Consider the following 25,681-nt stretch of genomic DNA (forward strand, 5'->3'; position numbering starts at 1 on the left):
CGGTCTTTGCTTATACTATAACTTTTTCAGAAATTTGAAAATGGCGCATTAACCTCACTTTGCAATGAGCACACAAGCCTGCATACGCGTGTCCCGCAGTGGACTGATCGTTAAGACACGGTTCCCAGCAGATCACTGAAGTCGAGCATCACTGGCTGCGGTCAGTGTGCGGGTGGGTGACCACTTAGATAAATCTGCGTAGGGACCGAGGGTGCGCGGTATGGGTCCTCGTTAAACTGTGCTACCGTAAAGTGCTCGACTTCGCGCGCAGGTCGTCGGGCTACCGAAGCGGGGGTGCCATCCCCTCTGCAGAGGATCAAAATTGTGATGGTCCTCCAATAGTCCATTGCGCAGTTCTAGTGCAACGTAAATGAACTAAGAAGAAGAAGCAACAGAAACTTGAAAATGGCACATTAACCTCACTTTGTAATGAGCACACAAGACTGCATACGTGTGCAAATAAATTAATAAATGAGTCGAGCCTCCGTGTCCGAGGGGTATTGTCGTTCAGCTAAACGCATAAGTATGGAAGCAGCCTATAGGAATATTGCTTTAACTTTGGAATATCTCTTTGTACTGTTCATCTCTAACTTGTTCTACTCTAACTTGCTCTATGGTTTTGTATAATTGGTTATTGAGACACCTGTTAGATGTCTGTATATTTATTTGTTAGTCCTACAGTGGACTGATCGTAGGATATTGGTCCCTGTAGATCACTCAGGGGCTGCGTTTAGTGAGCGGGTGGGTGACCACTTTGATCAGTCAGCGGAGGAATCGAGGATGTGCGGCCTCGTTAAACTGTTTTACCATAAAGTATTCGATTTTGATTACAGGTCATCGGGCTACAAAGCCATCCCATCTGCAGAGGATCGAAATTGTGGTGGCATATATTCGGGACGTCATTAGAGATCTTTCCCAGATCGTCGCCAATCGCCCACTGCACAATCGCTCTAGTGTGACGTAAATAAAGCACTACTACTGATTCAAATCATCGGCTATTTTTGAGATGCGTGTTATATGTTTATTTATTTATTTGTTTCCCATGCATGTGTGTGCTCATTGCAAAAAGTCCTCGTCGGAGCAGTGGTGGCGCAGGGGATAGAGCATTCGCCTTTCAATTATATGAACCGGGTTTGAAACCCAGAGATGGTTGGTCGATACGAATTCCGCATCCGGCATTCCGCATCAGCACCGACCACAGTACTGATTTAAAATATCCTCAATGGTAGATGATTCATGGAGTTCTCTTGCCATGAGGCTAATCGTGGGAGGTTTTCGTGGTTTTCCTCTCTATGTAAAGCAAATGAGGGTTAACTCCATCAAAAAGTCCTGCATGAAGTCAAATTTCTCTGAATACTTGATATAGGAGTTCCATTATCTTTTGAATTGGGTTCAAAATTACAAGGCTACGGAGTTGAGTATTAACAGTCGTGAATCCAAAATTTGGTCGGCTTTTCAACGGTGGTTAGAAAATAAAGTAAAAAGTCCTTTTCGAGCTGTTTAAAAGTCCTCGACAAGTTGGAAAACAAACAATACAAATTAGAGAAGGACATCGCAAAGTTGCATCCGAGGTTACGGCGAGATTTGAACCGGTGGTGGAAGGGCGCGAACTCTTGACCAGGGAGAACATCTACTATGTGACAATTTAGCATTGCAGGACTTGAACATGATACCTTCTGAAACAATAAAATCTTTTATGTTCGCATATAAATTTTTTCTAAAGTTGGTCCATCTGGTTTTGAAATTCAATGACGTAATTAAACTTGAAACCGTTTTTTAAGAACTTGTTTGTATGCTGAAAAAAAAAGCTAGTTTAAGAATGAAATAATATGGCCGAAATGCGAAATCAATGGTTTTAAAAACATCAAAAAATGAAATAACGGATTGAACAATGATGTAGTATGAACCTAGAATTCTTTCTATTTTGAAGTCTCAAGTCAACTTTCAGCTTTTAAAAGCTATCCCTAAGAGAAATGTGAAGTTTTTATATAATTTATAAATATTCTATAAAAAAGGAAGAAAAAAAATCGTCCAAATGTGCGAAGCTAAGCTAGTATTTTTATAATACATTTGTTAGAAATTGTAGAAACAGTTCATTTCGTTACTTAATTAAGCTCTATTAGTATTTCAAATTTCACTATATTTTTCTATTCAGTAAATAGTAGCTGCTCAAGACGTTAAATTATTCTCTTTTATCAAAAAGATTCTATTCGAGTGCAAGTTTATTAGGAATTGGTTACTAAAATGAATCTGAACTACTTTATAAAGATTCTTATAATGAATCTAGCAACACTTTGTAGAAAACACTTCATTGGTAGTTTAAATTAAATTAAAGTATCAATTATTGTTTAACTGTAGCGGTTATTTTAAATTTAATTGTGTTTAAAGTAATAATAATCTTTAGCTAAATCATTTAGTTGGTTAATGAGCAGAAAGATACAATTAGCAGTCAATGAAGATAATTATAATCATAAATCAAGTTAGACAGTTATTAAATGAGAATTATTTTAGGAAACACTGAAGGTAGTTATAGTCATCATAACAGTTGTTATTAATTTTTTAAAGAAAAATAAATATAATGAACAAAAGCATTAAGTGTGTTTCAGAAAAAAAAGTTCTGATTTGGATTTGAAAATTGTACATATTAATAAAATAAGCAACAGTGTACCCAAACTGGTTTTATCATCAAAAAAATCCTGCTGTCTTGTAACTAAAGATTGCTATTTTCACCCTAAGACTTTTTAACATTTAATTCGAAACATTTCATTTTAATTCACAAACACTTTCATCAAACAAGAATTGGTTTAAGCTTTTAAGTAGCATACAAAGTTAGATTTAGTTTCCAATTAAATACTCAATTGAAAGTATACAACAAAAATTAAAAACAAAATTCTAACAATCTTCATGAGGCCAAAAATAAAAATGTGCTAAAACTTGACGTTAAAAGAAAACAAAAACATTCGCGGTAATTGTTTTAAATCAATTTTATATGATTCAAAATTCGAAGTTAAAATCGACGCTCATATAATAAAATATTTTCAGCACGTGCATTTAAATAAATTTATCTAACTTAAAACCAGAGTCATTAATGAGTCAAAAATATGTAGCATGAATAAAAATAGTATGCAATACGAGTTTTAAATGAATTTCATATAGCTAAAAATCAGAGTCACCTGTGAATCAAAAACATGACGCACGAATAGCATGATTTACGACGTACATTAAAAAATGATGATAAAAACAATGGAGCTGGCATGATATTCACAAATTATGGGTGGCAATCAACTTAAAGTTTTTTTTCTCCATATTCCATAAACTGTAAACGCGTAGTTGAACAGAGATATACTCATCACATACAGTTTAGAACAATTCGTAAATAATTGTAATATAGAACATGTTATATCTGTGCAACAGGGTTTCAAAGCAACAAGGGAGATCTTCCATAAAAGTTTTGTCTCGACAAGACACTCAACTGTATAAGGAAGGGACATCGGTCAGCGTCCCACAAGGTTACGATTCATGGATTTGTGCAAATTGTGGGTGTAAATAATTTAATTTTCATGCCTGAGCAGGTTTGTTATCGATTTCGATTCTTGGCGACTTTGGCGTAACAGCTGGGTCTTCAGTCCTTGTTGAAGAACTTTGATCGGTCTTTGCTTTGGTCTTCACACACACGTACACTGGTCTGTATAGTACAACTGTTTCGCCTTCCTCTGGACAACCTAGAGTTCCGTCATACACCTGTCCCAACAGAAACTCCGGTCCTATGTACATTCCACCCTCTACATGATCACAGCACATTTCTGGAAGAAAAAAAAATGTATGAATAGAATCAGAATTAATTTTAAGCAGGATTCAACTGAGTGGATTCAACTCGTACAGTGGTCGCAAGAAAAATATGAGAAGAATTAAAATAAAAATACATTCATTAATGGATAATCAGCATTAAATTCAACTGCCTGACACGAATATTTATCTTAAAAAAATATGAAAAGAATGAGAACAAAATTTCTTACATTTATTTTAAGCATTAGACTCAGTTGGCAAACTCGAACAAATGTTTTNAAGACACGGCTCCCAGCAGATCACCGAAGTCAAGCATCACTGGTTGCGGTCAGTCTGCGGGTGGGTGACCACTTGGATCAGTCTGCGTAGGGATCGAGGGTGTGCGATATGGGTCCTCGTTAAACTGTTCTACCGTGCTAGACTTCGCTTGCAGGTCGTCGGGCTACCGAAGCGGGGGCGCCCTCCCCTCTGCAGAGGATCAAAATTGGGATGGCATGTCTTCGAATCACCCTCAGGGATGTTTCCCAGACCGTCGCCAATAGCCCATTGTTCAGCTCTAGTGCGACGTAAATGAACTACAACAACAACAACTAATAATTGATTTGAGAAAAAAATGGAATAATAATAAAATTTCGTGCATTATTCAGACAAACTTAAACTGGAGAACCTACCTCACTTTAAAAGGGGGGGGGGGAACGAAAAGGCTTGGAATAAAATTCCGTGCAGCCGGCCAGGTGGCCGAGTGGTTAGCGTGTCTGACTACGGAGCCGATGGTAACGGGTTCGAATCCTGCTCAGGGCATGGATGTTTCTTTCTCTCTCTGTGTGTTCCATGTCCTTTCTACTTTGTGTGTGATTGTGTGAATGTGACCTGCCCTATAAACGGGTTTGTGGTTGTGTGACGTGGGCGATACTGCTCCACCGCCGTAGCCTCGCCACAGGTGCCCACTGGGTAACGAGAAGAGAGTAGCAGTTCCGGCATTTCTGTGGCCAATGGGACAATCCCCAAGTGGCCGCCATTAAAAAAAAATAATTTCGTGCATTGATTTTAAGCATTAGTTTCGGTTTCAACAGATAAACTCGAACAAGCTCTTTGATATTAAATAAGAAAAAAATAAGAATAAATTATTGCGCATTTACAATAAACATCAGTTTTTGGCCAAGAAATTTAAATCATAGACGTGAGGAGGAATGACGCATGTAGTAAACATTGACGGAAGTAAAATTTTTTAACAGTTTCTAAACTTAGCCATGACATTAGCTGTTTCAGTTAAAGCATGTAGAGTGTTTTATAATCACCACCCTCAATATATATTTCATGAATTTTTTCCATAAATTAAATCAAAAATACTTTTGAAGGATTATAAAGCAATATTAAAGTGAGGAAAAGAAAGAACACTAATTCCAAAATTAGGCGAATGAGTAAGATTCTAATAAGGTTTCATTAGGAATTAAAAGCATCAAAATTTGTTTGATTAATAGCTTAAATTTGAGTGCGTTTTTTAAAATCACTTTTAAAACCCTTTTTGTTTCTTTGTGCAATAAAATAGTTTTTGATATTTTTAATTCCGTCTTCCACAATAGTGATTTGTCACCGTTTTTATTTTTTCCGACCTTAAAAATTTTTTTTTTTAACTCACTGTATTTTTACTTCACTTTAAAAATAAAATTAAAAGTATACATTAAGGATGGTTATTGTGGAACATCTTGCGCATGATCTAGCTTCAAAAAGCCTAGTAGGTTCATTGAGAGTTCGCTACACACTCTTAAAGTTCGAGCTTAGCGTTTGATAGATTAAAAAGAATGTGCGTGTAGTAGCCCTTGCAGTTTGTGTACACTTTCAAAGTATTTTACAGATATGGAGAAAAAAGGGTTTTGTATCTCGGCATTTTTGTAAGAAGTTTTAGCATCACAATATAATAGGAATGTATATTCATGGTTATCTCAAAGTTAAAAAAAATAAAGAAATGAAAAAAAAAATTTTGTGTAAATTATGAAAGTGTTTTATTAGCTTTGAGGCTACCTATTTTAAATAAATTGTTCACCCATCAAATTTTTTTTTTGAAATTTTTTCTTTCAAAATGCTTAAAAAAATAACAGAAATCAAACCTCTCTTTTCCTCTATCGTAAAAAAAGTTAAATAGTTCAAAAATACAAAATTAAAAAAAAATCTTGACTGTGTGGGTTGATATCAAGGGGTTTACAAAATAAGTACACAAGTTGTAAAAAAACTGACAATAAGTTAATTTATAAAAACAAATTTCTAGGCTTGAAATCGTGTTAGGCTTGAAATCAAATTTTTAAATTACAAACAAAATAAATTTGATCATACCCCACTAAAAATATCTTAAGAATTTCTTCAGAAAAAGTCATTTTCTAAAATTTTTTTAAGAAATCTTCAGATATTTGGAAGATTCTGATTTTTCTTATGCACATTGTTCGTAGACATAGTCCTTTTGAAAGTTTTAATTTAGCTTTAAAATATTTGCAGATTTTATGAAGACATTTCACAAGCATTATGAATTAGAAAAAGAAATCTAATATTTCTTCAAATATTCTTCAGATTAATCAGGGCTTGAGTATTAAAAATTTTTTTTCCATTGGAGTATTATGTTAATTTTCTTTTATTTGACTGACTAAGAAAAAAAAATAGGCGTTATTAATATGGGTAAAAAGATTACTCTTTCTGTGTTATTAGGTTATAATAAAAATGATGATAGTTGATTACATTATTTTCAGCGATTTTGAAAAAACATACATACACATATTTTTGATTCATTTAAAGCAGCAAAAAAAAAAATACATAAAAATTAACATTGCATGAAAAAAATTAGATATTGTAATATATAATGTTATACATCTTTGAAACCAAATGTGTCTGCATAGTTTTCTCAGGAAAAAAATAAGCGAAATTTGTATGTGTACTAATATCTGAAGCCTTCTAAAAAATAAATTTTAAAAGGTATTTATTCTGCTTTTTTAGCTTTTTTTTTTTACAGAAAATTTTAAAAATTTATTCTTAAGATTCTTCTAGAAAATAAAATCTGAAGGTATTCGACCCGCTTTCTAAGCCTAGTTTTGCAAAAAAATGAGATAATTCATTCTGAAGATTTTAACTCTTAATTTAATTTTGATTAATTTTCTTAATTTTAAATTTGAAGATTTCTAATAATCTAAGAGATAATTAGAAATATTCGAACACCAATAGATATTTCATTCCTTCAACACATGAAGAAATTTTTTATAATATCTTAAGTTATTTGGTTATTTGGTCTACATAAACCTATTATATAAGAAAATCTTCAGATTACATAATGAAGATCTCATTATGATTATTTTCAGACTATATTCTCAATAAAATCTTAAGAATGCAGATTTTAGAAGTGAGTCAAGTAGCTTAAAATACCCTCAAGAGTTTTTAATGTGGTAATATAGCAACTTAGTATATAATTATTCAATTTTCCCCTAGAAATATCAATGACCTGTAGCAATGCGGAATTCATTAGAAAAGCTTGAAAATATCCTCAACTTTAATTGCGTACACACTTACCGTATTCAATTTTAGGCTGTTGATTTGAATTGGGAATTCTGAAGGGACAAGTTGCTATAGTAATGGGGAAGTTCATATGAAGGTCGTCTCCAGATTTTTCTAACTCAACCCAAACCTGAAAAAAAAAATAAAAGAATGTAACTACAAAATAAAGAATAACAATTGGTGACTTGCGATTAACGTCATCGCTGTTAAATTCTGTGACTTGTCAATTCAGATGCCAATCAGGTTCAACTAACCCGTGTGACGTCGCTTACAGGTAACCAATTAAATCTGATTTAAGTCACATGGTTAGGCATAATCATTTGACTTCTTCTCGAGATGAAAGTACCAATTGCCGTTCTGAATTTGCAATTCAAACTGATTTAAATAAATTATTTTTAAGTGAATATAGATATGATTTTGAATCACATTTTTGCAGTTCACAAGGCGACTTGGACTAGGCAAGAAATGTAGCCGACTGTTAGCAATAAATTACTTACTGTATTAGTGAATGTATTTCTGAAGTGGCATTTTTTAGAAAATATATCTATTTAGAACAGTTAGAACAGGCGTGCACAGGATATATTTTTAAAACAAGGATTGATTATTGGGTCACCAAGCTGAAAATTCCTTTGATTATTTTTAGGCGTTTTAACTAAGTGAAAATAACTTGCGTCGCAGAATTTATTTTTATAATAAATAGAACTTGGAAAGTACTTAACAAGTTTGCAGAGTCCATGACAACCATATCTCTCTCTTTTAATGAGTAATATATATATATGTATATAAACTTTTAACTAAGAGCTAGACACAAATGATGGGTTAATGAATGCTGAAGTCACTAAGCAGGGAGAACATCTTCAGCCCAGTTCAATTTCGAAAATAAGGCATTAAACTGTCTCTGCGAAGCTTTGGACGTGACACTGTTTTCAAGAAATTTCATTTGAGGCGAAATATTTAAAAGCTTTTTATGATTCCGCTTGGCAACACGCATATGGTTTTAAAGTCAGCGGGAAAAGGTAAGACCACATTAAGTTGAGAAGAACAAGATGTTTTTGAAGCGGAACGAAATATCTCCCCTTTTCCCAGTTCCAATTCTAAACTTTGGTGAAATAAAAATTCTCTTTTAAGAAAGTTTCGGGAGATAATCTAGTAAAAAGCTCCCGCGGAAGTCGAAATTCAAATACAAGTCTGAACACAATCATTTTATAACACAAGGAAAGGCTTTTTTGAAATTGGATATTGAATTTTTGTGGGATGAGGCTAAATTTATTATCTATTTTCTTAAAGATTAAATATCAAGATTTTAGCAATATTAATCTATTTTTCGAAGAAAAAATGATAGTGCTAAATTTGAATATTTGTTTTTAACACTTGATTTATAAAACTTTTTAAATGGAGTAGATTTTGTATGGGCATAAGGATTAAAAAATCTCAAAATTTTTTCATCGCTCTTTCGGGGCTTGTTGGTCAACAAAATACATGCCTGAATGAAATTTTTACATACCTATACATGTTTTTCGATTACATAGTAATGAAAACATATAGAGGCATCCTTTTACTTATCTTTCGAAAAAAGAGAAGAAGATATTAATGTCATTACATCTACATCACAACCATTTTATTTCAAATGCTAACTAAAATGTGTTTAGTACTATCAACAACGAAGTATTGTTGTTTTTAATATCACTTGGTTGGACCAAAATCGCTCGCCATTGACCATGCTCATCACGGATCATTAACTCAGGAAGGAGCGCCTTTCGTTTCTCAAAATCTAGGAGGAAACCTCCAGAAGGAAAGTTCGAGTACGCTGGATAGATGGCAGCACCCCTCATTTGTGATTTCCCTCTCACAATTTAGACATAGAACTGAAGTGGAAGGAAATTTTCTCCAAATCTTTGCTCCCATGGCTCAGCGACCGAGTCCAGGACTTTCGAGTAAGACCCATCTAATATATCGCATACACTCGTTGGGTCTGAGCCACTTCGAGGATTGAACCTCGGCCACTCCAGACCGAAGTCAGATGCCCTAACTACTGGGTTACCACGGCCAAACAAAAAAGTATTTAGTATTAATGGCGAAATATTAAGAACAAATGAGCATTGGAGTAAATAAAGCAGATGACATATGGGAGATAAATGAGAAAGTCATTTTAAATAAGTTGTCGTTGTGCTATTGAAACAAAACTGAAACTCACGATAAATGTGTCATAATTGTGAAAGAGACTTAAAATAAGTCGTCTTTGTACCATTGAAACAGAACTGAAACACACGATATATGTGACATAGTTGTGAAAGTGACATAAAATAAGTCGTCTTTGTACCATTGAAACAAAACTGAAACACACGATATATGTGACATAGTTGTGAAAGTGACATATAATAAGGCGTCATTGTACCATTGAAACAAAACTGAAACACACGATATATGTGACATAATTGTGAAAGTGACATAACATAAGGCGCCATTGTACCATCGAAACTCACGACATATGTTGTTATTTTATTTTTATAACCGTTGAACAGCCGACCCAATTTTGGGTTTACGACAACTAATGTTCAACTCCACAGCCTTGTAATTTTGAACCAATCCAGAAGACAAGGAAACTCCTGGATCAGTATCCCCAGAGGTATGATTTGTTATGGGAACATGGAGGACACGGATGACAGATTTAACGTGCATCAGTCACGATTTACTACACGGGGAGTATTTTTTGTTCCAGACTATAGTTTTCGAAAATTGTAATGAAAAGAAGATGGCGGTCGCATTTATCGTACACGCGAAGCAGTTGAAAAAACAATGCTTACCTTTAGGACATAATATATTTGAAGAAGTCTACAAACACCTATTAGAGTTGGAGGCATGACTGGAACTACAAGGCTGGATGAGCTGTCAAATTTGGACCTAGTGTTTGGACTTATTGGGTCACCTCGATACTCTAGTACCGTGTGATTGGCTTCTTTGGTGTTGCCCAGCACACCTCTGTCGATGAAGAACTCTACATACTGCACAATTAAAAAAAACAATTGCATTAATATAAATTAAGGAGAAAAATTAAAAGAACTGAAAGAAGCTATAGACTGTAAGTAATTTTCTTAAGATACTTTTTGTTAACATATACTATGAACTAGATGATTATTTTTTAAAACTAGGCAATTGTTCATTTTGTTACGATTAACATATAAACAAAGTAATATTTCATGGAGCTGCGATAATTATATACTTTGAAAACAAAATAGTTTGCGTGTTTTCGGTAAATATTGACATCTAAGAGGGAAAAAACAAACAATGATGAATGAAGAGCAATTACGGTGTTGGTGAGCTGAGCGAGCAGATGGTGGAACCTCCGATTGAAGCAAAAAATAAAATGCTCATTAAGCATTTCAAATTAATATTCAACTGAAAATTAAGTACATTATTTTTGAAAGTTATGAAAATGAATTATGATACTGAAATTTTTATAGGAAGAGCAAAGGAGAGTTTAAAATGGCTATAGAAACATTTTTTATCTTGAGCTGGAATACATACGTCTATCTTTAAGAATCACCCGTGATCTTCATCGAAAAATAAACTTGTATTAGTTTGTTAAGATCCCTCCTTTGCTCTTATTTACCACAATAATGATTGATCAAAGTTAGGAAACCGTTCAGTTCTTGTGCACAGCTTTTTTTAAGGATTCTAAGAGTAATCGGCCTGGGAAACTCGGAGAACTTACGAACCTTAAGCTATTGATTAATTCGCCAGGTTTATTTTTCTATTTATAGTTTGTATAGTGAGATGTTCAGTTCTTTGGAAAGCTATCGAATAATTAAACGCTTGTATCGGACAATCGAACACTTTGTAGAATACTTTTTGCGTCCTTTCACTTGTTGTCAATGTCAGATGTCGGAACTTTTACTCCATCAGTAGTTGCTTCTTTCAACAGTATCTTCTGATAATGTCTGGTAAAGCTATAATCTGTGCTAGGTATCTAGATTGCTGTTGGATACCCAGAATTCTCAGACTATCAGTCTTCGGAATACCCGTTCACTCCCTTTAATTTTGGTGATAACTGTTATCATCAAGTAAATTTCTTTTAATCACTGTAAAAATTAGGAAATTAAATAAGGTTATTACCTAAAAACTGGTTGTTTTTCTAAAAATATGAAGAAAAGGAAGAAATAAATCAAGGAAAGGAACATGTTTCTTAAAAAATAATAATACAAATAATAATAATGATAGACAAATAATTGAATTTTTAAAAAATTTAAACTGAAACAGAAAACAAAGAGATATCATCTTGTCGTCAGCTCGCACGATTATATCCGCAAAATAGTGTTTCCTAATATTGTATTAATACAGAAAAGCAAAATATATTAATACACTAGAGTGAGGATAAAATAAAAAAAATCAAGTGAAAAATCCAAAACAAAACAAAAATTCAAGAAAAATATAAAGTAAAGCACAAATAGGAATGTATAAACTATGAGCGAGAACAGATTTACTGACAACTGGCAAAAATGAGACCAGTTCGAAAAAGAAAAGAAAAAAAAACTGAAATAATATCAACATCTTACCTGAACAAGTTTAAGCTTAATCCTGAGGACTTCTTCACTTTGGTTATCGATGTCTGCTTTCAACCTTATACTCTCACCGCAGCAGTAGGCTGATCTTTCGAGGTTGGCACGGACGCTAACTACACCACGACGACAGCATAAGCAGCACGTTGCTCTCTGGTCTGCCGCCATCAATGGTTTCTGCAATACAATTGATTCATTGATTGATGAATTATTTGATTTTAAGACCGAACAAACAATCTACAGCAATGAGGTTGAGAGGGAAGTAATCGAAGATTTCGATGCATGCGATTTGTTTTGCATACAAAGCAGTAATGTTAAACTGCCAAGATGCTTCGTTTTCATACAGGAAGCGACCACCTACAGTTTATATTTTAAGAAGAAATGTAGTATAGAACTGTGTGGTTTTTACTCATAAGTGTACACGGTTTTTTTACTACATTTCTCACAAGAATTCTGAAAGTATAAATTGTAGGTTGTCGTGAATTCCACGTTTCTACAGCATATTTGATTCATTGATTTATGAATTATTTGATTTCAAAAACAAACAAACAATCTACAGCAATGAGATTGAGAGGGAAGTAATCGAAGATTTCGATGCATTCGATTTGTCTTGCATACAAAGCAGTAATGTAATGTATAATTTTTTTACTACATTTCTCACAAGAATTCTAAAAGTATAAATTGCAGGTTGTCGTAAATTCCACGTGTCTGCAGAATAATTGATTCACTGATTGATGAAATATTTGATTTAAAAAACAAACAAACAATCTAAAGCAAATTAATTGAGAAGGAAATGATCGCAACGATCGAAGATCTTCGATGCATGCAATTTGTCTTGTATACAAAGCAGCAAATATTAGACTGCCAAGATTCTCCGTTTGAATTTTTTAGACGGTAAAACCTTGACTCCAAATAAGGAGATCAAAAATGAACCGGTTCAGGCTTTTGCCGGCAAAGAACGAAAATTTGATATGTATGGAATTATGCTAATGGAAGAAATACGGCACGTATCGACCAGCCATCGAATCTGAGCAATGGTTGGTCGATACGAATTCCGCACCCGGGATTGCACCGACCACTGTGCTAATGTAAAATATCCTCAGCGTAGACTAATTATGGGTTAGAGTCCCTCTTGCCATCAGCTAATCGTGAGAGGTTCCGCTCCATGTAACACAAATGCGGGATAGTTCCATCAGTCCACGAAGGCAAATTTCTCACAATACTTGATCCATGAGTTCCCTTGTCTACTGGATTGGGTTCAAAATTACAAGGCTGCGGAGTTGAACATTAGTAGTCGTAAACCCAAAAAATCGGTTCGGCTGTTCAACGAGGGTTATAAAATAAAAATATAAAATAAAACACTAATATAAAAATATTTTTTCTCCCCCTTTATGTCACGTTTTCGCCCCATATAAAAAATTTTCTTCGAAATTCGGAAGGGTATTATAAGTGTTTTACGGTCTTTCAGATTATCGATATGTATTGTATTTTCTTTTAAAAATTAGACTGTGTAGTAAATATTGAAACGAATTTGAAATTTGACCAAAAACGAAATTGAAAAGAATGAAATAAAAATTGAAAGTAAAAAATGCATGCGCTGTCGAAGTTTTTACTTGCCCCAGGTAGGACGAAAAAAAATTAATTTTTTTCTCGAGCCCTAGGCTAACTTGATAGGCTGATAGAAGAAACAAAATTTCATTGGAAGTTTTTTATTTGAATTGATTTCTGTAAGTTCATAATAATTAGTAAATTTTTAAACCGATTATAATTAGTTATACTGAAAAAAAAAGTTTTTACGTTTTCTATATTTAAAGCAATGAAGAAAATTAGAAAAAGGCTAAAACATTATTGCACAGGTTGCAATAAAGATTGCATCCAACTAGGTGAATTTGAAATGAATTACTAAGAGTGATGAATAGAGATAGATCTCGTTGTATATCAGAGATTCGTTGTATATCAGAGGTGAATTTGAAATGAATTACTAAGAGTGATGAATAGAGATAGATCTCGTTGTATATCAGAGATTCGTATTCGTTTCAATTTAAGTTGTAAGTAGAAATACCCAATTTCTTTTTGTACCCCTAGTCAATTTTCATTATCCCCTTTGCAGAGAAACGTGACCGGTTAGAATGTTAGGTGATTATTTATCTACAGGGAATTTCGTAATTTATTTTCTCTTTCTCTTTCCCCCCCGGAACTTGCAATAGAAAACTTACGTGAGTTCGTTTCTTTTCAAGGAAATCTTTCGAGATCAATTAAATCGATCCTTGTATAAAAGAAAAAAAAACCGATTTCATTCTGTGGTTTTGTGAAAATCGAAAAATATAAGGGAACTACTATATGAAGAAGACCATAATTAGAGGGCTGGGTTATAATTATTGGGCCTTTTGGGCATAATGGAACCAGTAGGTATTTTTGTTAATAATTATTGTTAATGAATTTTTACAATCTTTTCATGATTGCCGTTGGAATTTCGCGGCGATTTTTTTTCACGATTTTTACAGTATAGCCTAATTGCGTGTTAGTTTCACCAAAACATTCTCCATGGAGACTAGTTTGTCCCAATGCTTGATCTCGAGCCGCGATGGCTCAGGGGATAGAGTGTTCGCCTTCCTATGAGATCAACCGGGTTCGAATCCCAGTGGTGGCCAGTCGATACGAATTTCGCATCCGGCTTGCACCGACCACAGTGACGTGAAATATCCTCAGTGGTAGACGGATCATGGGTTAGAGTCCCCTTGCCGTCAAGTTAACCGTGGGAGGTTCTTGTGGTCTTCCTCTCCATGTAGCGCAAATGCGGGTTAGTTCCACCAAAAAGTTCTCCAAGAAGGCAAATTTCTCCCAATACTTGGTCCAGGAGTTCCCTTGTCTTCTGGATTTGGTTCAAAATTACAAGGCTACGGAGTTCAACATTAGTAGTGGTAAACACAAAAATTGGGTCGGCTGTTTAACGATGGTTATAAAATAGAAATAAAATGCTTGATCTGGGAGTTCCCTTGTCTCCTGGGTTTGTCTCAAAATTATAAAGCTACAGAGTTAAGCATTGAAAGCTGTACACCCAAAACTGGGATAGGTGTTCAAAACTGACTATGAAATCCTTTTATGAGACCCTCGGTGGCTTAGTGCAGTGGTTCTGAACCTTTTTAAGCCGCGACCCAAATTTGCGGAATATGTTCATGTCGCGACCCAAAAGAAAGTCAAAATTAGGCTGAGTAGACCACAATGACTTCTTCTAGGAGGTGTTGGTATTACTTATTATTTGGTGTATTACTAACTTTTTTGGTTCGACTCAGCGCGACCCAAGAAATATGCTTCGCGACCCAATTTTGGGTAGCGACCTATAGGTCAAGAACCGCTGGCTTAGTGGATAGAGCGTTTGACTCTGATCACATGAGGTGATCAGGTTCGAATCCTAGCGATAGGTGATTGTTTCGAATTCTACTTCCGGCTCGCACAGACTAAAGTTCTGACATAAAATATTCATAGTTATGTCGGCAGGTCATGGGTAAGAATTCCTTTGATGACCGGCAAACCTTGTGAGATTTTCGTGGTTTTCTTGTACATGTCATGCAGGTGCGGGTAATTAAATCAAAAAGTCCACCACCAAGGCTAGTTTGACTCAATGCATGATCTAGATTTTCCCTTGTCTTTTGGGTTGGGTTCACCACAACAAAGATACAGATTGATAGCTGTAAACTCAGAAATGGGTTGGTTGTTAACATCCATTACAATAAAATCCTTTTATGAAAGCTGTAAAACTATGCGATGTTAAAGCTAGTTTTTTTCATAAGAAAAAGATATTATTCAAACAACATTGTTTTGGAAGCCATTTTAAACTTCGGCTTCTAGACTAACCATTAAAAATAATCACTCATATTGACGTTTTAAAAAACTGATATCTACCTGCGTTAATGAACTGTTTTGTTTAAAAGCTAAATTGTTTTTGACAAACTAAGCGCATTTGAGGCTTGAACTAAACACATTCACAATAACATCTATATGCACTTGTTTGTAATTCCTAGTCTATTAATTGAATGATTAGTTACAGATTAACTTTGATTTAAGTTTAGTTATCTAGGGTTAAAAGGAATTTTAATTTAACTAAATTTTAAAGTGCAATAATTAAACATCGTGAAAGAATGGCAAAATTATAGAGTTCATTAATTATAGTGATCTGCAATGCAAATAAAAATAAAAATAATAATTTATTTTTGTCTCAAAATTTTGATATTGCAACCTTTTACATTAGAATTACATGGATCGCTTATTCCTGAAAAGTGAAACCTAACACGATCCATTTGGAAGCGAAATCCATAAAATATAGCTGAACATTTATACTTCTGTCTGATGCGAATTTATGTCCCTTTTCAATTCAACCATGATCGAAAGTGGATATTTTTCCAGAAATTCAGGATTGGAATCCCCGAATCTGACCTACATCTTGAAAGGATAAAAATAATAAAAGAAATACTGAAACAAATCTCCCAATCTTGCTAGGAGTCCATAAAAATTCGGTTAGCACGACAGTGAAACGTGGAAGTAGGGGTTAAAAGAATATATTATGACCTCGCTAATATCATCTTTTTTTATCTTAAAATGAAAAATTATTTCTAAATAAACGTAGCAGAATCTTTTATTTAATATTTAACCACGGAATTTGGCCCTCCTTTTTGCAAGATTTTAAAATTAAGTAACTGTACAGCAAAAAGACCAAAAAGTTGTTTCAAAATAAACGCAACAAACCTTTTTTTAACATCCTGAAGGAAATCCATTAGGTTAATGAAACAAAAATTTTATAACACTACTACGCATCAATACATAAATAATGCATCAATATACAAAATAAATGCATCAGTGTAACAATATGTAACAATGATTCAATATACACCGAAGAGCCATTACAACTTCCATCTATAACAATGGGCTCGCCCAGCTTTTCATGGTTTCTCGCCCAGGAACAATGTTTTCATGCGGCACATTAGGACCCATAATCCTCATCGAACAATTCTTGACGTATGTAAGTTACTTGAACATAGTTGCAGACCAAGTTCACCCATTCATGGTAACAGTTTTTCCTGCGGGGGATGGTGTTTACCAACAGGATAATGCACCATGTCATAAGGGTCGAATCGTAATGGATTGGTTCGAGGAACATTCCAGTGACTTTCAAGTCATGTCTTGGCCCCCAAATTCACCTGACCTTAATCCAATAGAGCATTTGTGGTCCTACTTGGAAAACCAAATTCGTGCTGCCACGCTACCCTCTCGCAATGTGAGGGAACTGCAGGACCAGTTGGTGAGCGCTTGGTACCAGATACCTCAGACTACCTATCAGGACCTTGTGAAATCAATGCCACCNTCTATAGGTAGAATCAATAATATTAGATTAAAAACTACGACCTACAGTGATACCTTTAAGATAAAGCAGCTCCTTGTTGTGAAGATAATTGTAGATACTATTTTTGAAGCGTGGTAAATAAGTGTGCATAAGGCACCTAACTTTTGGTTGGGGGGGTGGGAGGAATGATTAGGAGGAGGGAGTAACACTGTAAATGGTTTTTAATAAACAGTTGTGAGAAATTTATTGCAATTAAGAGCAATAAGAATATCAAAGAAAGGTAAACACTTATTATTTTCCTGTTCTGATGTAAATTGTATGCAAAGATCTATAGAATTCATAATATTAAGAACATGATCAATGTCAGTATTGTCCATCAATGTGAAACAATGGCCGGCATATCGTCCATAAAAAGCGAACTTTAATAAATCAAAGAATTTCACTTCAAAGTAGTGCATATACCGGTCACTTAAGAGGAGACTGAGAGAATTACCCACAGCAAAGCCATCAATCACTCCATAAAATTTACCATTAAAAGGGAAGGTGGGTGCCCTGTTACGGTTGGGTATAGAATAAAAAAAGGAATGAAAAGCTGCTAACAAGCAAGTGATAACAATTTAAAAAGGAAAAACTAAAAATTAATGGCCGGGTGAAAAATATAGTGGTACATTTTTGAAGTGGTGTTGCAAATTTTACAACCCAGGAGGAATATTAATTTTTAAAGTTCCAGAAGATAACAAATATATTCTACAAAAGACATACCTCCTCTCCATAGAAGCTATCCAGACCTAGGATGAAAACAAAAAAACCATGGCTAGTGAAAATGAAGTAGTCCAGTTCTTTTTTTTTACTAAAACTTTGGTGTTTATTGGATCTTTACGAGGCACAACATCTAAAAATTACCACAGCGATGCATAACATCTTATGGCACAACGTCTAATAAATATGGTTATTAGTGGTAGCTGGAGCAGGAGACCGAACTATTTTCAAAAAGGAACAGCTGCCGATATTTTCGGGATTTTCTTTTGACAGATTAAAACAGCATTACAATAAAGCTAGAACTGGCTGTGAAGGAGCCCATCAATGGCGGTGTCTGGGTAGCGGATGCGTCCCATCAATATCATATTAAAAGCAGGGGATATCCCAAGCATAAAGCTAGAAATGACTGTGAAGGAGTCCATCAATGGCGGTGTCTGGGCAGCGGATCATATTAAAAGCAGGAGATTCACCATCAGGAAATTCCTTAGTAGACATTAATCAGAGAAAAAAGAAAAGCACAGCAGATTGACTTGCCAACATGGCGGTAGACGTGACGCCATACCAAGAGATGTTCTCTTCCTCTATAAAAAGGGAGGGGAAAAAAAAACGTCCTGCCAGGGAGCAGCGTGACGTTAGGGTGATGAAAGATTTCGAATGCGCCGGTCATCTTTCGCGCGCTGTTTTTATAAGAGACAAAAACTTAAAAGTTGAAGTTGTAGTACATGTTGTGCAAGTTAAAGTTAAATTATCTAAAAATTACGAGTTGAGACGAAAAATTGATTATACGTTAAAAGTTACGGTTGAGAAACACAACATACACGCGGAGATGAAAGATGCCGACAACCAGTGCGAATTCTCAGAAACGAAAAGGGTGGAATGTTCTAGAAAAAAAAGGGGTTTTGCAAGGAGCTGGTAAGGAATTTTAGGGGGAGAATGTCCAAATTGCACCTACAGCTTAAAGGGCTAAAGAAAGATGATGAAATAAAAAAATGTATTATAAAATTATAAATTAAGTCGAAAAAAAATTAGTATATTGATTAACAAAACAGGATATTTAGAAATTAGGCTGTGACTTAATGTCACAGTTAATTTTAAAAGTAAAGTTATTTTGTCGACGTTATATTTGAGAGTTCGAGAAAAAAAGTAAAAATAATTTCCCGGCCGATTGCTGGAATCGAGCATTTTTGAAACATGAAAATGAGACAATGGTTGAATAGGGTTTGTTATAAGTTAATTAACTATGGCGCGGCGCTTATAGAAATCTTCAAAATATGCTTAAAAATTAAAGTTGACTTTTGAGTTTTGACAAAAAAATATGGACTAAAAATTAAAATTGAAATATTAAAAATCCTAAATAGGACTACAGAAATACTTTTTTCTTCACAATATATAGAAAGCATTAAAATAATAGGTCAAGTAGCTCTAAACACCGTAAGAAAAACAGAACAATTTAAAGGAAACTAGATAATAATTAATATTTGTAGTATTTCAGAAAAAAATCTTACTTTAATCTTTTTGCACTAATATGTGCTAGAAGAGTAAATTATCATAGGTACGCTTAATAATTTTTCTAAGAAGCTATTACATATTGTGGAATAAATAAAAACTAATTTTAGAAATTCTACAAATTTATGTTATATGCAGTAAAGTTTCTCAATTTTTCCGATACCTGGTCGATGCGTATTTTCTTATGTCTGATTATAATAGCGCACTAAGATGAAACAGGTGCAACAGTTATAGATACATGAAAGCTTTACGAATTGCGTCGAGATTAGGAGTATTTTTAGGATAAAAGTATCTCTAAAGATCAAATGCTTTCTTGGCATAAAAACACAATCGAGAGAATATATTTTATTTAAGATAAAAAGAATCTTCAAGAGAAAATGAGTTTTTCTTTTGGGATATCTTATCGATGGTGGTATATGCTTTCTTTGGGTAAAGAATATTATTTAAAAGCATGTGCGTTCTTGGGATAAAAGTATCTTCTGTATTATAAAGTTTCGTAAGATAAAAGTATCATTGAGAGCATGAGCTCTCTCGGGATAAAAGCATGAAATATCTCTAAGAGAATGGCCGGGATAGCCTGGTTGGCAGGGCTCTGGACTCACGTTCGTAAGAGCGGGAATTCGAATCAAGCCAGCCGAAGTCTCCCCCCCCCCAGTAGTAAATGGTAATTGGTGCACGTTAAATCTATCTGGTCACAAAGTCCTCCATGCTTCCGTAACAAATTAAAACTTTGGAGGTACTGAATTGGAGATTGATCGTCCTCTGGTTCCGGTCAAAATTACGATCTCTGGATGAATAAATGGATGTACGAATGGGTACGGCCTATAAAAAGGTGTGACGTATGGGTGTGGCAGAAGTCGAATTCCATAGATGCGCCGCTAGAAAACAAGAAAAATCGCACCCCTTGCTTTAATGGTCTACGACAACAATCTCCAAGAGAATGAGCTTTCTTATGATAAAAATATCATCGAGAATATGTGCTTTTTCGGGATAAAAATGTCTTCAAGAGAATATGCCTTTTTATAATGAAAGCATCGCCGATAGCATGTGTTTTTTTGCGATAAAAATTATCTTCAAGAGAATGTGTTTTCTTATGATAGAAGTATCATCAAGTATCATCATCACCTGATTGCGAAGTGAGTACTCTTTCCTCTGAGCCACCACCGCCCCAGCTCTAGAGATTGTAATTAAGAAAATAAAATAAAAAATAAAGAAAAAAACTATTAAAACAAATACACATACAAAAAAAGATATTTACGCTAACTTTTATAAGAGTTCTTTCTTCTTCTTTATGATGTAATTGTGCTTCTTATCTTAGAACAGTAAAAATAGTTTTAAAAAATTCTTTCAATTCCAAAACTGAGTTCTTATACTGAAATGATTACATGGTGCTTTCAAGATATAAAGCAAACTTTTAACTTTAACGAACTTTGCGTGACTGGTATGTTAACAAAAAAGAGATAACTGTTAAAAGGTAACTGTCTACAGTTTCTATATCAATCAAATACTTGTTAACACTCGTTATTTTTCTAGGTCACGCAATACACCATCCTGGAGTCCCGTTGGCCAGCCGCCAGTATCAATACAACATCCTGGTGAAAAGGGAGGAGATATCGCCAGGGAGTCGTTTCAAATGGTGGATTGAATGCCAAATGTTCCCGGAATCTTAGTCTTTTCAGTTAAAACATAGAGCTCCCGCTTGAGGAAATCCTGGAAAAGCTCTTTCTATTATTTGGAAAACAGAGCGTTAGTTTGGCATGACGCAATATGAAAACTGCATTGACTTTAAGGCGAGTTATTGGCATTTGTGCAGAAAATGTGACAATTGTCTTATTAGATTTGACAAGTAATAAAATGTAAGTCAAAAGGAAGGGACATATGTATGTATATGGATGTATTATATTGTTGGATTAGGGTGATATCAAAAATCTTAAATTGCAGAGTTAAGTTTTAAAAAAAATTGGGATCTTTTCATTGAATAATTTTTTTTCGTAGTAACATTCTGCATTGAGAAAAAAAGAATGCTCAAAGTTATTAGAATGTTGTATAATTTACCGTGTTTCTGGCTCTATGGGAACATCAAAAAGCGCTTTGGTAATGATTTTGGTAAAATTAATTTTTAAAAATGGTTTTATAATGCATGTTGAAATTTAGTAAATGTGGTAAGATTTGGTGATTTGACCAAATTTGACCATTTATACGATTAAACTTATTTTTCAGTTTTGGATTTTCACTAAATGTCTGGTAATAAGAGCTATATTTTTGAAAACAAAAATTTCCTGTAAACCGTTACCATCTGAACGGAAACCGATATGATATCAACGATTCTGTATATTGGTTTTATTATCAGAATTATATATTTTTTACTAGAAATTTCTTTACCATACAGCACGATAATCTTACCAGAATATTTCACTACGCTTGATTATTACCAAGGAAAAAAAAATGTGGAGCAATCGTGGAAGATGGTAAGTGAAGAGAACAGGTTTGCGGCCTCCTAGTATGTTATGTGCCTAGTATGTGCCTTTAGGTAAAAATCCGATGTCTAGTATATTTTTCTACGGAAGGAGTTCCCCCCTCCCAGACTCAAAGTCTGAGGCCATCTGCTACTATGGAAACAAGAACAGCGCATTTCAGGGAGGGTAGCTCACTCAACACAATAGACCGAAGAAAAAGATTCCCTTTCTCTTGCCGACCCGAGTCAAGTAAACAATGACCCCACACCCCTACTTGAAGTAGTTATACCTTGTTACCATACCATCACGGGTCCAGATGAATGACTAGGGGAGTTCTTACTTTAGACAAACTATAAATACTACAATATAAAAAAATTGGTGCATTTTAACACGTTATCTAGACTAGCAATAATAGGATAGCAATAATGCAACTACTTTATACCAAAGTAGTGAATAACTACTTTATAAAATAGTTGCATTGTAGTCCATTTTTGGACTGTCCATATTTTGCTTGTAGTCTTTATTATTGTCCATTTTCGGTGTTAAAATGCTCTAAATTTGTATTAAGGACAGTTCCTAGCGTAATATAACATCAGGAATGTTTTGATGTAAACTTTACCCACTAGAAGAGTTTGAGTTTTACATACAACCTTTAAAATGTTTATGAAATCTCGATTTGGTCCTAACTTAGATAGAAATCTACGATTTGGTTAACTTAGAAAAAAGTATTCCTTCACACATATTTTTAGGTTTCTCAACATCAAATTCAGAGAGATAAACTTTTTGTAGTGCTAAAGTTTTTGCAGCATAGTTTTTATGGGTAAAACGTAGCTAGTTCGAAGTATCCTTTTATATGACTCCATTCTGCCATTTACCAAACCTTTATGGGAAAACCTAGAAGCCACGTTTGTAAATCCTAGGTTTCATCGGTTTACTCATATTTAGCAGATTTCGGGCTTTTGCAGAAATATATATATTTAGACACTTTTAATCTGCAATTATTATAAATATCGTAGGCTAATTCAATTATTATTTTCTTTGCAAACAGTTATTTTACAATGTTCTACGCAATTAGTATTGGGATATCTGCAGTATTTTCTAATCTACCTAGCACTTTTCAGATTTATTGAAGAGAACCTACATATCATTTGGCTAATTTTATTTTGGCTCATAAGTGGTGTTAAACAGCTGTCCCAATTCTGGGTTTACAACTATCAGTGTCCAACACAGTAATTCGAATTCAATCCAGAAGAAAAGGAAACTTATGGATAAAGCATTGGAACAAACTAGCCTTCCTGTAGTACTTTTTGATGGAACTAACCAGCATTTGCGTCACAAGGAGAGGAAAACCACGAAACTCCTCCGGTCATTTTGATGGCAAGGGGATTATAATCCCTGATACGTCTACCACTGAGGATATTTTACGTCAGTACTGTGGTTTGGTGCGAGCAGGAAGCAAAATTTGCATCAACCAGCATTAGCTGGAATTCAAACCTGTGTCATCTTATTGGTCCAAATTGAGAAGCCAACTCAGCTCCTTTAGGTAAATTTTATTTTATTTTATAACCGTTGTTGAACAGCTGACCCAATTTTTTGGTTTACGACTACTATATTTAACTCCGTAACCTTGTATTTTGAACCCAATCCAGGAGACAAGGAAACTCTTGGATCAAGTATTGGGAAAATTTTGCCTTCGTGGCTAAATTTACGTATTAACGTAAATTTAGCTAACCCTGTACTAACCCGTATTTACGTTATATGAAGAGGAAAACCACGAAAACCTTCCACGATTAGTCTGACGGCAAGGGAACTCTAACCCATGATTCATCTAAAACTGAGGATATTTTTAGTTAACACTGTTGTCGGTGCGAACCTGGTGTGACATTCGTATCGACCAGCCATCGATAAAATATGAATCCCGGGCACCTCATAGGGAGGCAAATGCCCGATCTCCTAAGCCACCACAGCCACCTTTAGGTTAATTTTTAATTTTTTAACCGTCGTTGAACAGGTGACCTAAGTTTTGGATTTACGACTACTAATAACTAGCTTAACCGCTCCCCGCCCCGAGGGGGGCATCCGGAGACACTCCGAAAGTTCGAAGAGCGCGCAACAGTTCAATCACATAAGCAAACATATTCAAAATTTTCAAATTAGAGTTTTAACAAATAAGTAGAATATTAAATATGAAATCCAGAAAACAGCGTTACTTAGAAGTGAACTAAATACAAACAAACATTACAAAGAAAATAAACAGTATCAATCAAGGGATATATAGATGCCGCATCTACAGTAGGGGTGAAAAGTTAATAAAAGGAAACAATTTCACATGGTTAAATATAGGATGTTTGTAACTCAGAATATAATTACAGCTGGCTCACTAATATAATATAATTACAGCTGGCGCACTTTACGACTACTAATGTTCAACACCGTAGCCTTGTAATTTTGAACTAAACCCAGAAGACAAGGAGTAACTCTTGGATAAAGTAATGACAGAAAATTGTCTCCGTGGAGGACTTCTTGATGGAACTAACCCGCATTTACGTTTTATGGAGAGAAAAACCACGAAAACCTTCCACGATTAGTCTGACGGCAAGGGGACTCCAAATAATTCACCTATCAATGAGGATATTTTTAGTTATCACTGTGGTCGGTGCTAGCCGGGTGCGGGTTTCGTATCGACCAGCCATCGCTGAGATTCGAACGAGATTCACCTCATAGAACGAGATTCACCTGCAGAACGCTCTATCCCCTGAGCCACTACGGCTCCCTTTAGGTTAATTAGAAATATCATTCATTGGTTAACTTGCCTGATTTATTTAAAGACGTTTGCAATATGTGTACCTTAAAGTAAGTTTATTGTAAATAGTCCTAAAGTTTTATTGCAGTAGGTCTAATCAATTTGAATCTAATTGAGTAACTCTCCTCACATTCCCTAATTATTGTTTCAAAGGTACGTAGACTGATTGTATGAAACCTAAAAAAATAAAAAATAATATCAGGGTAAAGACTTTCTAAATTAGCTTAGCACAATGTTGCAAGCTATCAATTTTCGTAAATGGTCAGGTATATCAATTTCTAATAGTTTCTGTGAAGTGCCGGTCATTGTTTGAGAAAAATTCGTTGTTACAATAAAAAAAAATATCTTCATTATCCAATTGCAACAGCTAGTTGTTCGTTATTTATACAATAAAAGAATCAAGTATCGACGACGAGCACTTAATCTAGTCACATTCATTCATGAAAAAGAAAGGAAAAACAATTTTTTCATAACAAAACATGTTGTGGCAGCTTTTAATTCTCGACTGCTTTCTTTTTGCACAAAGAAGAAGAAAAAGCATAACAGCTAAAGGGAATAATAGCTGTTAGTAGTTGCTACTTTTTATAACCCCGATCAGATAGAAAAAGGAACTCTATCTTTTTCTGTTTTCTTTTTTCTTTCAAAAAATATTGAAGGTAAGTACTTAATGTGGTAACAAGGGGTTGATAAATGATTAATGAGTTTGGTATCGACTTGCAATATCTTTTATAGAAATTGCCACATCTTTAAGGTTGAAAATTTTTCGCTAAAGCTAGGAAGATAAAAAAACTACCAACTTTTTTTCTTTGTTTTTTAAATGCTCCTATGAATTCTAAATAAATGTATTTTTGGCTGTTTGTTTTTTTGTAAAATATTGACCAGGAAATTTTATGAAAACATAATTTTATTTGTAGTAAATAAATTTAAACTTTAACGTAAAGCT

At 34.4% G+C, this 25,681-nt stretch overlaps 1 protein-coding gene and 1 long non-coding RNA gene across 3 annotated transcripts in view; one reads left to right on the forward strand and one right to left on the reverse strand.

Annotated features, from left to right (window-relative positions):
- The window catches only part of LOC139426201 (uncharacterized), a 24,151-nt gene extending 2,801 nt beyond the window's left edge, over positions 1-21,350 (forward strand). The window contains exon 2 of the long non-coding RNA XR_011637402.1: positions 21,013-21,350. This is a non-coding gene — a long non-coding RNA (uncharacterized lncRNA). The remainder of the gene's footprint in view (positions 1-21,012) is intronic.
- LOC107439657 (arrestin domain-containing protein 2) overlaps positions 1-25,681 on the reverse strand; it is a 218,092-nt gene that overhangs the window by 6,065 nt on the left and 186,346 nt on the right. Inside the window, exons 5-8 of one of the 2 annotated variants that reach the window (XR_011637401.1) lie at positions 11,874-12,053; positions 10,125-10,322; positions 7,336-7,450; positions 3,174-3,803 (exon numbers count right to left, since the gene is read on the reverse strand). Coding sequence is in view for 1 of the 2 variants with exons in the window: in XM_043052149.2 (XP_042908083.1) it covers positions 3,559-3,803; positions 7,336-7,450; positions 10,125-10,322; positions 11,874-12,053 (738 nt within the window). In the remaining variant the exon portion in view is untranslated. Of the gene's footprint in view, positions 1-17; positions 3,804-7,335; positions 7,451-10,124; positions 10,323-11,873; positions 12,054-25,681 lie in introns of those variants that run through there. The other variant, XM_043052149.2, reaches the window with a different exon arrangement.

This window comes from Parasteatoda tepidariorum, chromosome 8 (assembly GCF_043381705.1).
Source record: "Parasteatoda tepidariorum isolate YZ-2023 chromosome 8, CAS_Ptep_4.0, whole genome shotgun sequence".
In the NCBI taxonomy this organism is placed as follows: Eukaryota; Metazoa; Arthropoda; class Arachnida; order Araneae; family Theridiidae; genus Parasteatoda; species Parasteatoda tepidariorum.